The sequence below is a fragment of the Vombatus ursinus genome, unplaced genomic scaffold, assembly GCF_900497805.2.
Source record: "Vombatus ursinus unplaced genomic scaffold, bare-nosed wombat genome assembly UNPS02014817.1, whole genome shotgun sequence".
Taxonomy (NCBI): Eukaryota; Metazoa; Chordata; class Mammalia; order Diprotodontia; family Vombatidae; genus Vombatus; species Vombatus ursinus.
The window spans coordinates 5646225-5665023 of NW_020954595.1; the positions used below are offsets into that span (position 1 = coordinate 5646225).

General features: G+C 42.2%; 1 protein-coding gene across 1 annotated transcript in view; it reads left to right on the plus strand.

Moving 5' to 3' along the window:
- Window positions 1–8457: 8457 nt before the first annotated feature.
- NME8 (NME/NM23 family member 8) overlaps window positions 8458–18799 on the plus strand; it is a 61435-nt gene continuing 51093 nt past the window's right edge. The window contains exons 1-4 of the mRNA XM_027835769.1: window positions 8458–8490; window positions 8580–8637; window positions 8839–8948; window positions 17520–17591. Coding sequence (XP_027691570.1) covers window positions 8458–8490; window positions 8580–8637; window positions 8839–8948; window positions 17520–17591 — 273 coding nt within the window. The remainder of the gene's footprint in view (window positions 8491–8579; window positions 8638–8838; window positions 8949–17519; window positions 17592–18799) is intronic.

The following is an 18799-nucleotide window of genomic DNA, read 5'->3' on the forward strand; positions in this document are numbered from 1 at the left end:
ACCTACCTCACAGTGTTGCTGTGAAGATCAGAAGAATGCTTTGTAAAGCAGTTGGTATAGTGCCTGCCACAGAATAAACATTTAATAAATGCTTATTCCCATCTTCTTCTCCTGCTTACTAAATGGTTCAGTCACACGATGGTAAAAAATCTCCAGTCTGAGTGTCTCAGGGATCTGTATTTGGTCCTATGCTATTTGCCATTTTTATCAATGACTTAGCTACAGGCATAGAGGGTGTGCTCATCAGATTTGCAGATCACAGAACAAGGAAGGAGAACTAACTCGGTGGTGAAAAGAATCAGCATCCAAAAAGATCTTGACCATCATGAACACCAAATTGAAAGAAATATGAGAATACGATCTATCCATCAATCAACAGCTCTCCTCCATGAAAGGCGTCTCCACTGGAGACACAAAAACAAAAATGAAGCAACTCCTGCTCTCAAGAAACTTACGTTCTCAAGAAGCACCATGTGAAAAATAAGTACATACAGAATGGGCACGAAATAAATATAAAGGTGCTTTAGAAGGGAGGGGGTCGGGCAGCTAGTTGGCACAGTGGATAGAGCCCTGGCCTTGGAGTCAGGAGGACCTGAGTTCAAATCCAGCCTCACACACTTGACACTTACTAGCTGTGTAACCCTGGGCAAGTCACTTAACCCCAATTGTCTCATCAAAAAGAAAAAAAAAAAGATATGATCGTGGAGAGATGGACTGAACACTTTCATCATGTTCTCAACAGACCATCATCAACCAATGCTGAAACCACTGACCATATACCTCAAGTTGAAGTCAATCCTTTAGGGGCAGTTAGGTGGCGCAGTGGACAGAGCACTGGTCTTGGAGTTGGAAGGACCTGAGTCAAATCTGGCCTCAGACACTTGACATTGTGTAACCCTGGGCAAGTCACTTAACCCCATTGCCTAGCTAAAAAAAAAAAAAAGAAGAAGGGAGGGGGTCCAGTGACCCCTCCCCCCCCAGTACCTGGAGAGGGTCAGGAAAGGCTTCATGCAGGAGGTGTGCATCAGCTGAGTCTTGGAGGAAGAAGGGATTTGAAGGGACAGAAGTGAGGCAGGAGTGTATTCCAAGCATGGGGATGAGTCAGTCGAAAGGCACAGAGATAGGGCATGAGATTAAATGAGGACAGAACTCAAGTGCCTAGCTGCATTTTTAGCTCTGAGCTCAGGTCATCAAACAGTGATCCTTAAAAGTAAACATTTCTCAGCCTGTTGGTAACCTTGTGAGTTCAAGAAGTAATGAACAGGTTGCCCAGCAGGAAGTGACTTCTATGTTATTACCCCAGTTAATCTGTAGGTTTAATTCAACACTAGTTTTCTAAAAAAATCTAAAATCTTTTTTGTTACATTTTAAGTTCTGAACTGTCTCCCTCCACCACCACCCCACCCTGCACTAGAGCAGGCCACCATTTGACACAGATATCTATATAGAGCTAGATACACACATACACATATATGTAAAATCATGCCATGCGTGCTTCTGTTTATCAGTTCTTTCTCTGGAGGTGGCTAGCATTCATAGGTCCTTTGTAGTTGATCTGAGTATTTACAATACTCAGAATAGCTTAGCTATTCACAGTTATTCTTTGAACAATATTGCTGTTACTGTATACAATGTTCTCTTGGTTCTGCTCATTTCACTCTTCATTATTTCATACAAGTTTTTTCATGTTTTTCTAAAATCAATCTGCTTGTCATTTCTTACAGCACAGTAGTATTGCATCACAATCATTTACCACAACTTATTCAGCCATTCCCCAATTGAGGGGAATCCCCTCAATGTCCAGCTCTTTGCCACCACAAAGAGAGCTGCTACAAACATTTTAGAGCATATGAACTCCTTCCATTTTCCCTGAACACCTTGGGAAACAGACCTAATAGTGGTATTTCGGAATCAGAGGTATAGGCAGTTTAATAACTCTTTGAGCATCATTCCATATTGCTCTCCAAAATGGCTGGATCAGTTCGCAATTCCACCAACAGTGAATTAACGTCTCAATTTTCCCACATCAAATCAATGCTAGTTGAGACAATGAGATTCCTCAGAGGATTGCACCTCCACCTAAACTTCAATAAACAAAAGGTCAAAAAATCAAGGGAAATAAATCAATCGATAGATATTTATTAGGGTGCCTACCATGTGCCAGGCCCTGTGCTAAGTGATGGTGATACAAAGAAAAAGCAGAAACAAACCCTGCCCTCAAGGAGCTCACATTCTAAGAGGGGAGACAACATACATATAATTGGCATATACAGGGTAAATACAGAAGAGAAGGAAGGTGGCCTTAGAAGGGAAGGCTCAAGTGGTTTGGGTTGGGGACTGTGCCAGGCTTCACAGAGTATTCTGTGCTTGAGTCTTAGTGGATGTCCAGCAGACATCCTAAACTCAATATGTCAAAAACAGAACTTTCCCCCTAAATCTCCCCCTTCCCTACCTTCCTATTACTGTTGAGGGCAATGCCATCCTCCCAGTTCCCCAGCCTCAAAATCAGTATCATACTGGACTCCTAACTGTCTCTCACTCTCCCCCTCCCCACCTGTTGCCAAGGCATGTAAACTTCACCTTTGCAGCCTCTCTGGAATGTACCGCCTCGTCTCCTCTGACACAGCTGCCAGCCAGGTACAGGCCCCCATCACCTCATTCTGGGATTATTGCAATAGCCTGAAAGTGGATCTGCCTGCCACCTATCTCTCCCCACTCCAATCCATCCTCCATTCAGGCACTAAAGTGATTTTCCTAAAGCTCAGGTCTCACTATATCACTCTCTCCTCCCCTCAATAAATTCCAGTCTCTGTCATCTCCAGGATCATGTATAAAATCTTCTGTTCGATATTCAAAGCCCTTTGTAAGGGGGCATCCTTCTACCTTTCCAGTCTTCTTATACCTTACTTTCAGCCAGGTACTCTTTGATCAAGCGACATCCCCCTCCTTGTGTCATGAACAAGACATTCCATCTCTTGGATCTAGTCATTTTCCATGGCTGGTCCCTCAAGCCTGGATGCTTTTCCTCCTCATCTCTGTCTCCTGGCTTCCCTGGCTTCCTTTCCGTCCCAATTAAAATCCCACCTTTTGCAGGAAGTCTTTTCCAACCCCCTGAATTCTAATGCCTTCCCTCTTTTAGTTATTTCCTATTTATCCTGTATATATATCTATATATCTATATCTATATCTATATCTATATCTATATATATATATATAGAGAGAGAGAGAGAGAGAGAGAGAGAGAGAGCAGGGACTATTCCATCTTTTTGTATCCCTAGAACTTAGCACCATGTCTGGCACACCCTAGGTGCTTAATAAGTGTTTATTGGCTGACTTAAAGGAAGTCAGGGATTCTATGAGGTGGAGGTTAAGGGGAAGAGCATTTGAGGCGTGGGGCGTGATGGGGCAGTCAGGGCCAAGTCAATGAGATGCGAGGTGGAGGGGTCCTGGTTGAGGACTGGCAGCTAGGCCAGTTTGGCTGGTCTAGAGAATGCTGGGAAGAGGAAGGCGTTAAAAGACAGGAACACTAGAGGGGCACTAGGTATGTGGGATGCTGTGTAGTCAGACGGGACTGAAAAACGACTTAACCGCAAAAATACTCCTCCCATGGGGTGCAGAGCCCCTAAGTTAAGAATGACTTACAAAGAATAAGGACAGGAAAAGAAGGTATCCAGGATGGAGGCGCTGGGCTTAGTGACATTTGTCCCTTGCCCTGCCTACTCTAGAACGTTCTAGACTGACAGGGTCTTATTCAATGTTGCCCCTGGAGAAGTCGAGCGGAGACTCTTAAGTCTTTTTAGGGCTGGCCAGGGGCCAAGCGCAAACAGCGGGCCTCCGGTGTCCTCACCGCCCACCCCAGGACAGTGTGTTGGGGGTTTTGAGGGCGGCGCGGGACCTGACCACCCGCACCCCAGGCTCAAGGGACGGTGGTTGGTCGCAGCTCGAGGGCGCCGGGGGTTGGGCAGCGGCCCCGAGCTTTTTATTCTGTATTTCCCGAGGGCTCAGCGCCTGTGGCCGCAGACGGCGTCCATCCTGCCCCCAGTCGGTCCAGTCGGTCGTCCGACTTCCTCCTGTGCGCCCTCCCTCTCTCCCTTTCTCCATCTTTCCTGTAGTTCTCCCTACACACTGCTGTCTGCCTCCTCAGGTATTATGAAAGGAACAAAGGAAAGAAAATGGAAGGGATGGGCGGGGGGGGGGGGGGGGAGGAAAAGGCTGCGCGGTGGGGATCAATTATTTAGGTCCTTAAGGCCATTCTAAGTACCAGAGAGATTTGAACCCAGGTCCTCCGACCTCAAGTCGGTCAGGTGCGCCCACACTATCATCCCCGGTGCTTGAAGGCTCAGTTGTTCTGACAAAGCCTCTCACTGGTCTTTCTGACTTCCTGTACCCGGGGCTGGAGTATTTCTGGCTGTTCTCCGAACATTCTGATCATCTTTGGTCCTGACGGTTCTTAATCCTGTAACGGACAACTGACTGTATACAGAACCCTAGAGTTTGCAAAGCGCTTTGTATTCATTAGCTCATCTGAACCTTACAATAGCCCTTTGAGGTAATATCCCCATTATACAGGTGGGGAAACCAAGGTTCAGAGAGGTTAGGTTACTAGCCCATAGTCACCCAGCCAGTATGGAATCAAAGGCAGGACTTCATTCCAAGGTTTCCTTACTCTGAGGCCAGCCTTGTGTCCACTGCATCAGGCTACTTCACTTTGTACATGAGAAGAAACTGATCATTGCTTCTTCAGACAGTCCATTCTTGGTCCACATTAAAGACTGTCTTCAGTGCTTAATATTTACTGTCTTACGTGATCTTCAGAATCACTCTGGGAGGCAGGTTCTGCCCAGTAGGTTATTTTACAGTTGAAGAAAGCAAGGCTCAGAAAATAAGTGTCAGAGGCAGTATTTGAACATAACATTTCCTGACTCTTAAGTCCAAAATAATGATCTCCAAGTTCAGTGGGAAGGAATACAGACATGTTCCTTCGGACTGCTATTTGCTTTGGTCTAATGAACACAAATGGTATTAAGAAATGTTTGTTTCCTGTTTGAAAATACCAGTTATATAATTTCAGACATAAAGTATACCTGGACTGGCCAGATCTAGGAAATCAGTGAAATGTTCTTGAGGACCATCACCATTTTCAAGCTACCAGTAGAGAGAGCAGGACTATTTTGTGCAAACATCACTAAGGATCACATGAGATATTACTTCAAATGGCAGAGAAAAGGAGACAGAAATGTTTGTTCTTAGTAGCCCGATTGACAGCATGCTGACTGATTGCCTCTGCTCCTGGCTGGGTTGGTCTCCTTTATAGAGAGAAAAAGCTCCGCTTCTGATGTCACTTATCAGTAAATTCTCAGGTTTTTTTTTTAATTGGCCTAAAGGTTTGAGGGGCTAAGAGACTCATGGATAAACATGGATACACATGGTTGATCTTTTCTTCATTTATGACTGGTTCTTCAGCCAGGTTATCAGCAGCCTTAAATGCATACGTTTTTTTATTAGGGTGGGAGGGGAAAGGTAAATGATGGATGGTTTCTCATAAGTAGCTTAACAGTAACACTCACTCAGTCACTGTGGGTGACTTTTGGCTTTGCCTGTGGGTGGGAAGTCTGCCCATCAAGGTAGTCAAAAGGACAGTGGTTCAAATCTTATGTCTGTCATTTACTATCTGTGTGACAGCAGGCAAGACCCAATCTCATGGGGCCCCAGCTTCCTCTTCCATAAAATGGTGGATTAGAAAAGATAACCTTGAGGTATCTTTCAGCTCTAGATCTATGAGCCTATGGTAACAATTAACCTAAGAATGACATTGGAAGAGTTGATCACCAGCTCTAAGTAGCGGAGGGGAAGCCCAGGGGAGCTTCTTGCAAAGGAGGAAATCTGTTGAATTTTTTAGTATGAAAATTATGAGGTTAACAGCAGCTATACTTCAAAGCAAATTGAACACTTTATCATCCAAGCAAACAAGAAGCATTACAATCAATGTTTCTTTTTTTAATTTGGAGAACACTTTATTTTGATTTTCAGATGTAATATATTATTTTTATTGTTTTATAAATAGTATATTTTAAAGTAATTTTCACATTTCTTTTTTTATAAGATTTTGAGTTCCAAATTTTTCTTTTTTCCTCCCTCCCCCCTTCCCAAGATGGCAAGCAATCTCAATCAATGATTCTTAATATAGACATTTCATCTACTTAGGAAAGAAGTCTCCTTAAATGGAGGTTACATTGGCAGCACTGGCAGTTTTCACATACTATAAGGGATACTTGGATGTTAAGAAAAACACAAAGGCTTTTTTTTTTAAGTTATATTGGGAGACAAAGGAGGATCTGAAAAAGCGTTAGACCTTTGTTTGGGGAAGATGGGATAATGATTGATAACCAACAAGAGAGAGAAGCTGAAGATACCCAATTTCCCTTTTGTTTCTGCTTTTTCTACCAAAGAGAATAACTTTTGGATTGGGAGGGACAGAAAATAACTCACTTGGTATCCAAGATAAATAAGGAAATAGTAAAAGAGACCCTAGCTACCATTGATGGATTTAAATCCCTTGGCCCAGATGAACTATATCCCCAGTTCCTGAAAGAATTGGCAGCTATGACAGCTGAGCCCCTGTCAATGACATTGGAAAGATCATGGAAAATAGGAGAGGTGCTACTTGATTAGAGAAGGGTGAATGTTCTGATTAAAAAATAAAGAAGAGAGTCTGTCCACTGTAGACCAGTGAATTGAACTTTGATTCCTAAGAAAGTTTAACCCATTAAAAAGATGATTTGTGAACCATTCCCTGGAAAGGGAAGCAGTGATCCTGAAGAGCCAGGTTGGCTTCCTCAAGAACAAATTGAGTCAGATTAACCTCATTTCCTTTGTTGACAGTGTCACTGAGCTGGTGGATGAAGGCAATGATTTTAGTAAAGCTTTTTGATAAAGTATCACATTCTATACTTGAGGAGACAATCGTGATGTATGTATTAGATGATTTGATAGTAGATGTATTCAGAACTGGTTAGATTGCTGGCTTCAGAGAGCCATTGTGAATGCTTCAGTGTCATTGTGACAGGATGTCTCTAGGAGAGGACGTTGGGGCTCTGGACTTGGTTTATCCAAGCCTTAGATAAACGCATAGATGGCCTGCTCAGCAAACGTGCAGATGACACACAGCTAGGAGGGTTAGCAAACACACCCAAAGGCTGGAACGTGGGGCTGAATGTACTAAGCTGGAATTCAATAAAGGTAAATGCGAAGTCTTGCCCTTTTGTACAAAAATTCCAAAGATGGGAAAGGTATGAGTAGATGTAGACATGTTCAGAAAAGGATCTGGGGGTTTTGGTGGACAGAAAGCTCAATGTGGGTCAGCGGTGTGACATGGCTGCCAAAAACTCCAATGCGACCTTGGGCTGTAGTAGGAGAGCCAGAGCTTCCAGGAATAGGGAGTTGAGAATATCCTTGATTCTGCCTTTGCTAGACCTCATTAGGAGTACTGTCTCCTATTCTGGGCACCACAATTTAAGAATAGCACTGCTAACCTGGACAGCATGATGAGGATAGTGAAGCTCATTGGAGAGAATTGGGCATGTTTAACCTGCCTACAAGGATACTGGGGGCCAGGTCCATAATAGCCACGTCAAGATATTTAAAGGGCTGTCATGTAGGAGAGGAATTAGCACTATGTTGTAGTATAATAATTAGTATTTATAAAGCACCTACTATGCACCATGCACTGTGCTAAGTGCTTTACAAATGTCTCGTTTGTGTGGCCCCAAAGAGCAGAATCAGAAGCAAAGGGTAGAAGTTGCAAAGGGACCAATCCCTGATGTCAGGGAAAAAACCCAAACAAACCCAAACTACCCTAAGCACCAGAGCCATCCAAAGTGGAATGGGCTGCCTTTGGGGGTCTTCTTGGAGGTCTTCAGGCAGATTCTGGATGAGCACCAGTAGGGTATTGTGTTGGTGATTCCTTCTTGTGTGGGTTTGACTGAGTTTCCTTCCAACTCTCAGATTCTGTGATTCAGGGATTGTAGGGCCATGCAGGGCTCAGTCCTTCCAGCAATAAAACTGAGCACTCCACAGGCATAGTGGGGAGAATGTGCCCCCAGCTCAGGTGGATGTGTTTGTAACTTCTGTTCTTGCTAGATCTTCTCAGTCAATAGGAGAAGAGGAAGAGGAGGCAAGGCTTAGCTCTGCTTTCCATCTATAGGCAGAGGTTCACACACCAGTAACAATTTGAATCATGGTATGGGTCAGAGCAGTCACATTGGCCAAGAAAGAGGCCACCCAGTCTAGACTGAAAAACATGCTTGGCTGACTGCTGTGCCCGCCTGGGTCAGTTTGAGGTGGACGGCAATAAGCCCTTAGGCAATACGATCCTTTGTGTGGATAAACTCAAGTCCATTCCTCCCACTTTCTCTTCAGTGTGTTTTCTTTTTCTCTTTTCACTTATTCAGCAGGTAAATGGCAGGCAAGAAGAAAGAAGCCCAGTTACAGGTATGCATCATGAGCTGTGAACCATTTGGAGGCTGGGTCCATTGTTATCTTAACTACCGGGTAGTTACACAGTCCTTTCCTTGTTGCAGATGCTGGTCAATAATGAAACTCTGTGGGAAGAAATGCTGCAGAACAAAGGTCTAACAGGTATTTCAGGGATTGCTGCCCCTTTGGCAGGCTAGATTGGGGCCCAGTCATTCTCCCTGACCCCCTGTTCTGGAGTCACCCAGTAATGGGGTGTTGGCCCGTCAGGAGCCACCCCTGCCCTTCAGCCCAGATACAGAGGGATGCCTTGCATATGTCACTGAGGCCACCTAACCCTCCCTTAACATGTCTGTGTTTTTTTAGTAATCGATGTGTATCAAGCTTGGTGCGGACCTTGCAAAGCAGTGCAGGCTTTGTTCCAGAGGCTGAAAAATGATCTTTCATCTGACGAGGAGCTTCTTCATTTTGTTGTGGTGAGTTCCGACATCCATAGGTCCCAGAAGGAGAACTGGAAGGGACCTCTGAGGTCCTCTGGTCCAGTCCTCCTGATGGTCGTAAGAGTGAAGGTGGATTTATTGAAGCACATTTGCCATGGTGTCTAATATCACGCTTCCTCTTTCTCCTGCCTAGTATATGTTTGCTAAGAGCAAAGAGCAGCTACTTTAACTTGGGTGAGGTTTTCATCTTTTTGAGCATAAACTTCCTCATCTATGAAAGCGAAGTGATCGAATTTGTAGTATTTCTACTGAAGTCCCATTTGGATGCCTCCTCATGGCTGGGAGGTAGCCCCTAGTGATGGAAGTGGATTTGATGAATGCTTCCCTTCAGAAGAAGAGGCAGGGAAATGTAGAGTGATTAATGCATAGTATCACTCTTAGGGGCCAGCTAGGTGGCTCAGTGGATAGAGCACTGGCACTGAAGTCAGAAAGACCTGAGTTCAAATCTGACCTCAGACACTTACTAACTCTGTGACCCTGGGCAAGTCATTTCACCTCTCTTTGCCTCAATCCACTAGAGAAGGAAATGATAAACCCCTCCAGTATTTCTGCCAAGAAACCCCCATGGATAGTATTGGCATGATATTGGCATGATGGTCCGTGGGACATGACCAAACAATAACAGTCACCCTTAGACCCAGGCAAAGGAAGCAGTGGGGACCTGTCCTAGTTCCCACACCTTAAGGGACACGGTACTTTAGAGGACCCCACTCATTGTAGGCAAAAAAAAAAATTATGAGGTAGCTTTAGGCTAGGCTGGACTGAATTTATTTTCATTCTCTCCCCCTAGTGTCATGGGGATATAGATGTTATTATGCCCCATTTATCAGTGAGGAAACTGAGGATCATAAAGGTTCAGTGACTTGCCCAAGGTCACACAATTAGCAAGTGTCTGAAATCAGATTTGAACTCAGGTCTTTCTTTTTTTTTCCCCCTCCACTTTATAGTATTTTGTTTTTTCCGATTACATGTAAAGACAGTTTTCAGCATTCACTTTTGAACTCAGGTCTTTCTGATTCCAGGGCCAGTAGGTTCTCTGCACTGTGCATCTAGACAGGGCACCCAATCACACTCTTTGAAACCTCTGAAATGGTAAATACGGGTTTAAAAACACACTCTTCTATTCTCTATTGCTCTGTGTGTGTGTGTGTGTGTGTGTGAGACTAGAGGCAGTGGTATCATCTACAAGGAGGCAGATCTCAGCTCAGTGTAAGGAGCAGTTTGGGGGCCAGCTTGGCCCCTGGCAGGCAACCTGGGTACCCATGGACAAGTCCCTTAAACTCCCAGTGCCCTAGGCCACTGTTCTCCAAACTTTTGACAGATCACCCATCAGTTAAAAATTATATTTAATTACAAGTTATATACATGTACTCCTGTGCTAATATGGTACATTACAGAAAAATAGACATTAAAGAGGAGATAGAGGTAAAATACACAATTTAAAATATTTTAGTTATTAATTATACAAAACCTTTTTTGTTCTTGTTAAACTATTAACACTTTTCTAATGAGAATAGTGTGACTAGACATATTTTATTATTTAAAAAGAAAAACCCAAACCCCTCCAAATACCTATAAAAAATGGCTCTAAACAAATTCTAGAGCAGCGGAACCCACAAAAAGACAGAATGAAACAAATTTCCAGCCCACGACAACCTGCAAGGTCATCAGGAAAAGTCTGTTGCGTCAGGCTGGGAGAGGAATGCAGCAGTTCAGCCTGCGTGCGCAGCGTGGGTGCTCAGAGAACCTGGAGCAGGCCTCAGGGGATTGAATCACCGGCAGCTGTGTGGTTTCCAGACTTCTCAACCCACTAACACCAAAGACAACTTAGAAAGTCAATAGGAAGGGTGTCTCTCACAGTGACAGAGGAGCATAGTCAGGCCTCAGTCCCTGAGCAACACCAGGGCTGCAGCTGCTTCCAGAGTTCCCAGCCTACAGACTGAGGGGGGATGGAGTGGTGGATCAGATGGGTATTGCAGGGATCTCTTTGCTGGTGCTGAGGTAGGATTCTCTTGCTTTACCCATGCTTGGATCTGGGTCACAGTTCTGGGTGGCGGTCCTGGGGTGAGGAGAAGCGCTGGCATGGTGGAGCTTGTGGTGGCAGTAGAGAGGGAATCTTCCTCACAGTTCCAAGGCAGAAAAGAGTGCTTGTGATCACTCATAGACCAGAGCACAGGCCAGGAAAGGAGTAAACACCTCACTCTTGATCATACCACCTTGGAAGAACTGAAAATTACAGGTCCCTAGAAGTATCTCTGAAAATAGCTGCACAAAACCCCTGAAGCTTGGGACAGAACATTCTCCACATTGGAAACAGACCCCTACCTTAACAAAGAGTTTAAAACTAAAGTAATTGGCTGGGAAAATGAGCAAACTGCACAAAAAAGTCAGGCCATAGAATCTTTCTTTGGTGATCAAAACATACAACTAGAAGAAGAAAACAAAGTGGAAGCTCCTACATCCAAAGCCTCCAAGAAAAATATGAATTGGTCCCAGGCCATGGAAGAGCCCAAAAAGGATTTTGAGAAGCAAGTAAGAGAAATAGAAGAAAAACTGGGTAGAGAAATGAGAGTGATGCAAGAAAATCATGAAAAACAAGTCAACAGCTTGCTAAAGGAGACCCCAAAAAATACTGAAGAAAATAACACCTTAAAAAATAGACTAACCCAAATGACAAAAGAGGTCCAAAAAGCCAATGAAGAGAAGAATGCCTTAAGAAGCAGAATTGGCCAAATGGAAAAGGAAGTCCAAAAGCTTACTGAAGAAAATACTTCCTTAAAAATTAGAATGGAGCAAATAGAAACTAGTGACTTTATGAGAAATTAAGACATTGTAAAACAAAACCAAAAGAATGAAAAAATAGAAGACAATGTGAAATATCTCATTGGAAAAACAACTGACCTGGAAAGTAGATCCAGGAGAGATAATTTAAAAATTATTAGACTATCTGAAAGCCATGATCAAAAAAAGAGCCTAGACATCATCTTTCAAGAAATTATCAAGGAAAACTGCCCTGATATTCTAGAACCAGAGGGTAAAATAGAAATAATCCACTGATCACCTCCTGAAAGAGATCCCCAAAGGAAAACCCCTAGGAATATTATAGCCAAATTCCAGAGTTCCCAGTTCAAGGAGAAATTATTTCAAGTAGCCAGAAAGAAACAATTCATGTATTGTAGAAACACAATCAGGATAACACAAGATTTAGCTGCTTCTACATTAAGGAACTGGAGGGCTTGGAATATGATATTCCAGAGATCAAAGGAGATAGGATTACAACCAAGAATCACTTACCCAGCAAAACTGAGTATAATCCTTCAGGGGAAAAAATGGTCATTCAGTGAAATAGAGGACTTTCAAGCATTCTTGATGAAAAGATCAGAGCTGAATAGGAAATTTGACTTTCAAAAACAAGACTCAAGAGAAGCATGAAAAGGTAAACGGGAAAGAGAAATCTTAAGGGACTTATTAAAGTTGAACTGTTTACTTTCCTGCATGGAAAGATGATATTTGTACCCATGAGACCTTTGTCAATATTAGAGTGGTTAGAGGGAAAAATATATATGTATAAATAGATAGATAGATAGATAGATAGATAGATAGATAGATAGATAGATAGATAAATAGATAGATAGATAGATAGAGGGCGCAGAGTGAGTTGAAGATGAAGGGGTGATATCTAAAAAATGAAATTAAGGGGTGAGAGAGGATTATACTGGGAGAAGGAAAAAGAAAGAGGTAGAGTGGGTAAGTTATCTCACATGAAACAGACAAGAAAAAGCTTTTATAGTGGTGGGGAAGTAGGGGAAGGTGAGAGGGAATGAGTGAATCTTATTTTTATCAGATTTGGCTTAAGGAAGGAATAACATACATGCTCAATTGGGTATGGAAATCTTTCTTACCCTACAGGAAAATAGGGGGGAAGGGAATAGGAGGGGGTGGTGATAGAAGGGAGGGCAGATTGGTAGAGGGGGTAAACAGATGCAAACACTTCTGAAGAGGGACAAGGTCAAAAGAGAGAATAGAATAAATGGGTTGGGGTAGGAAGAAGGGAAATATAATTAGTTTTTCACAATATGACTACTATGGAAGTGTTTTGCATTACTGCATATGTTTAACCTGTATTGAGTTGCTTGCCATCTCAATGAGGGTGGGTGGGGAGGAAGGAAGGGAGAGAATTTGGAACCCAAATTTGGTACCCTTTTAAAATAAATATTAAAAATTGTTTTTACATGCAACTGGGAAATAAGATATACAGGCAATGGGGTATAGAAATCTATCCTGCCCTACAGGAAAATAGAAGGGGAAGGGTATAAGAGAAGGTGGGCAATGATAGAAGGGAGGGCAGATTAGGGGAAAGGGTATTCAGAATGCATGCTGTCTTGGGGTGGTGGGAAGAAAGACATGGGGAGAAAATTTGGAACTCAATCTTGTGGAAATGAAAATTTTAATAAAAAAACGTAAAAGAAAAGAAAAGAAAAAGAAAAAACCTTGTTTTTGTTCTGACAGGGCAAACTTACAGCTTTTTATATGTTTGTTTGCTTGATTTTTGTGGAGTTACTTCATTTCATACTTGATTTGACATTATACATCACTGCTGTAACATTTTGTTTGCTTGACTCATTTTATACAGCCAGCCAGCCAGCCAGGACTAGGTCCTCTTCTCCAAACTCTCTCCGCTGTTTCTTGCCTCCATGGATTTGTGTGGTCTGTCCCCCAAGCCTAGAATAAGCCCCCTCTTCATCTCCTGCCTGGCAGTTTGGGGTCCCCCTCTCCTAACCCCCCTAGCTCTCAGTTCTTTCCCACCTACACTTTCCTTGAGTTCTTTCTCCCCTGACTTTGCCTCTGTGACCTCCCCTGTGTCAGAATGTATATAATAACTTGTGCGCTCCATGAGGGCAGGGACTATATTGTCAATGTCTAATCAAAATACATGATTCAGCACGTATCCTGTCAGGTACTGTGTAGGTTCTGGAGATACCGTGCAAAAATAAGTCCCCATCCTCAGGGAGCATATATTTTACTAGGGAGAGCAACACGTTCAGAGATGAGTAAATACATAGATTACATACAAAATGAAGATGTAGCCATTTGGAGTGGGGCTAACATCCAGGAGAATCAGGGATGGCCCCCTGAGGAAAAGGGTATTTCAGCTGCATAGGGCCCAGACAGCCTAGTCCTAGACAAAGATCTAGAGAAAGGAGATGGGATGTTACGTGTCATATCAAAGTTGAAGAATGCTAACTTTAAATACTGATTTTAGTAGCATAATCTCTATGTTCTGTGCAGTAAATGGCTTTTGATGTCCTGTATTTACTTAGAAATTTCTAATATATCCTGTACTGGCTGCTTAAAAATTCTGAGGGCCTTACCTAAATTTTTAAGGGTTCACGTAATGCTCCACTATTCACTTAAATGTGTTTTTTAAAAAATATAGTAGTCATTCATGTTATGACTGTAACTGTAAAATACTTAAATCAAAAAATTCTCCTGTTTTTCCAAGGGGCCAATTGAAAGCAGGTCTTCATCAAAGTGTGCATGTGCCCTAGTTCATCATATTGCACACAAATTGTGTCTTCTGTTATGTGTTGCTAAGTTAGAGACTTGATTGTTTGTATATAGACTAGAATATTTTATCTTTAATTTTCATATTTATGTTTATTTAAGCTGTCATAACTAATAGTGCAACCCTCCTTCCTCCAGGTGTAGTATAATTTTAACATAAAAATAGTGTCAAAAATTTCTATCAACAATTGAAACATAAGTTCCACTTAATTTCATTTCTTAAATTATAAATTTCTTACATTTGTATGTTTAATAAAAATCATTTTAATTTCAAGAAAGATACAGTTATTGTGTCTGAGGTTTCGAAAAAGTAGGGTACTATGAAATGTAGACAGTATTCCATTTTCTGGTTTATTTGTATTTTCAGCACAACAAATACTAATAAAAGACAACAATTTAAACTTTAGTGAAAAATGCAACAAAATTTTTCTTTAAAATTCTCTATTTCATGAAAATGAACATCATTGTTAAGGCTTTCTATGAAGGGTCTTTTTCAGGCAAAATACACCAAAATAGAATTCTGATCTGTAATAAAATGTTTATTCACTATGCTTTATTCTTTGACATGCACTACCACAAAAAGGACCATCTTTTCAGTTTTTCTTGGAATGTGTAAGTATTAGCTGTCTCTTCAATGTGCTCTAACTTCTGAGCCTCAGCTATCAGGAGTGTTGGAGAATACTTCTGAAAATGAAGCTATGGATATTTGGGGCATGTTGAAGGCCTGCAGACAGGAGTGAGGTGAGGCTTCACGGCATAAACCATTTCTCTAGACTGTCTGAGAAAGAGTGTTGGGAATAGCCTGAAGGATGTGTGTTTATGTGTGTGTGTGTGTGTGTGTGTGTTTGTGTGTGTGGGTATCTGTGTGTGTGTGTGTGTGTGTGTGTATGTGGTGGGAGGGAACATGTCCTTTAGTCTTTGGTGGTCATGAATTATCCCAGGTAGTGAGTGGTTTGTGCTCTGCAACAGTAATCCACATTTAGACAATCATTTCTGCTCTGTACAGTTCATTGTTTTGAATCATAACACTTTTTAAATTTATTTTATTTTATTTTATTTTTTTATTGTAGGCAATTGGGGTTAAGTGGCTTGCCCAGGGTCACACAGCTAGTAAGTATCAAGTGTTTGGTCTGAGGCCCGATTTGAACTCAGGTCCTCCTGACTTCAGGGCCAGTGCTCTATCCACTGTGCCACCTAGCTGCCCTGAATCATAACACTTTTAATGAAAAGATGAATGTTATAAGTTAATTATTCTCAATCTATTGATAAATCGGCATGCCTCCCAAAGACCCACGAATTTTGTAACACATTTTAAAAATCACATTATTTATATAGACAGGGCCTTTGCAGAAAACATTTGCTGGGGGCTGTTCAACCTAGAGCGGCCCTACTGATGGCATATCCATGAGTGCAGTCAGTAATTCAAAAGAAATTCCACCCTAGCAGTCATTCAGAGAAAGGCTGGGATTGTCTGCTCAGCACAGGGGGCTAAATAGCTAAGGACTCTGGGAATGGTGATCTTTTCCTAACCTAGAAAGAGAGAGAATCACGGGGCCAGCTAGAGTTTGAGCTATGCCTTTAGGGAGATTTACGTATGCAACCTCATTTCCTCTAGGTTAGATCAAGTTTGGGAATCTAGAGGGTGGCAGTGAGTATGTGCATGTCTTTTGTATCTTACCAGCATGATTGGATGTGTTCATTGGTATATATTTTGTTCAAGAAAGTCCTATAATCAACTCCTGTCAGCACGAGGCTTAGTCTTTGTTCCAACCCTAGAATTCTTGGATTCTCAAAAAATAATGTCTGAGGAGCTTCAGCTATGTCAAACCCTACCATGTGGGAGAGAAAGAGATAGTTCACATGTATGTTACCCAAGGACCAGCCTGGTCAGATATGGGGAGGTTGGCCACAACTCTTCAATATTTACTTTTGCTACGTAGTAAGTCCGGAAATGGTGTGGAGGAGATTGTTGATATAGATCTATCTATATTTATATCTATACCCATATCTATACCTATCTATCTATCTCTATTTCTATCCCTATCTGCCTGTCTGTCTGTCTGTCTATCTATCCTAGCTAACTAATCAACTAGAAAGGCTGATAACATCCATCTCACTTTATCTACTGAGCACCTGCTACATGCAAAGGAAGAGGCAGCATGGTGTGACCGTGGTGGCTTTATAATCAAGAAGGCTTGGGGTTAAGTCCTGCCTATAACACTGAACTAGTTGTATGACAAAGGATGAGTCACTTCACTGCTCAGCACCCCAGGCAACTCTGAGGTTGTAAGTTACAGACAAGGTGTTGACAATCATTGGGGGGAGGGAATTTCCATACCAGGAATTACCCTCATCAGTGAAATGACAGGTCAGAGGCTTGAAGAGCTAGAGTTGAAAGCAATCCTGGAGACCAACTATACATCTATTGACACCTACATATCTGTAACTTGGATTCTGATCTCATCCTACATGGCAGTCAAGCCAAGTACATACACACACACACACACACACACACACATATATATATATATGTATATATATATATATTCACTTGTTATAACAGGCTTCTCCAATACACAAACATAGATGAGAGGTTGTCCGAATATATATGTTTATATGTATGTGAATATATGTGTACATTTATATGTATATACATATGATATATGTATGTCACTTTATGGTTTATAAAGTGATACAGATATGTAGCCTATACCTATATCTCTCCATATGCATATAATCTATCTCATTTGTTCTACAAAATAACCCTGTCAGATAGATGCTATTATTATTCTCACTTTGCAGATGAGGAAACTGAGGTAAGGAGATGCTAATTGATTTCCTCAGAATTGTAGAGTCCACTAGTGGCAAGTTGAGTGCTCTTTCCACTGTTTTAAATAAACGCAGAAACTGATTTTATGCAGTTTTGAACCTGAAGTGTCTACACTAGCCTGTTAATATATGAAATGTTTGCTTTGATCTCAGGCAGAAGCAGACAATCTGATAAGCCTGCAGTCATTCAGAGATAAATGTGAGCCTGTTTTCCTCTTTAGTCTTGTAAGTATCACCCTCACATGTGCCATTGTCTCGTCTAGTTCACACTCCCTGGACAAATTTGAAATGTAGCCCAAAAGACAATGGTCAAATTCATTGACAATGAGTGTTCTGCCCAGCGCAATATCTACTAGTCTATAATCTCCTTGAGGCCAGAGAGCACATGTGTCTTTGCCCAACATGTAGTGCCCCACCGGTAGCTAGGTGTCCAATAAACATTTCATAGAATCCTGAAATCCTAGAAGTTGGGGGGAATCACAGGGACCAAGTAGTTGAATGGAAATCTCTTCTAAAACATCCCTAGCAAGTAAGCATCCAGTTGGCATCCAAGCTTGATGTCTTGCCATAGTGGGGAACTCCCTGCCACCGTGGGCAGCCATCTCACTTTTGAAAACCTTCTACTTGTTAGAATTCCCCCCTATGTTTAGTTGGCATCAGTTTCCCTGTAATTTGTATGATGTTGCATATGACAGTGAGGTCAGTTGTGACATGACTGGCTTGTCTAGAGCTCAGGGTAAATTATTGTCAATCACAGAGGGAAGGTGTGGAGGGGTCTGGTATAGCCAGATTATAGGAGGCTTTGAAAGTGGACAAAGGACTATAAGCTTGAGGAGCAAGTCATAAATGTTTCCAGAAAGCTTCATTAAGAATCGTCATTGATATCTTGTTTTCATTATCACCTTCACTGCTGAATACATCCCTTTCCCCTCTGCTACCCAGCGAGCTGTCCCATACAGCTAAGAATAAAAAAAGGGGAGGGGAAGCAGTTCAGCAGAGTTTACCAACAGATCCCCCAAATCTGATTCTGTGCAGTCCCCAGCTCTCCCGGCCCCTCACCGCACAGAAGAGAAAGAGGCACATTTTTTTTCATCGCTCTTTTGGGGCCAAGATTTTCCATTGAAATCCAGAATGCTTCCTGTTTGGTCTGAAATCTCAGGAGGTCTGTGTTCAGTGTCAGCCAACCAGATGTACTTCCTCTGGGCCGGGCACTGGGCTGGGCATTGGGCTGGGCACTGGGGATGCAAATACACAGAATGAAACAATCCCTGTTCATGGGCAATGACTTTTGAATAGTACCTATACAAGCACATACAGCATTGATATAAAATGAATACATGGAAATAAATACAAACTAGTTAAATACAAAGCAGTTTGAAAGGGAAGGGACTAGTAGCTGGGAGTCGGATCACGGAAGGCTTCATGCAGAACTG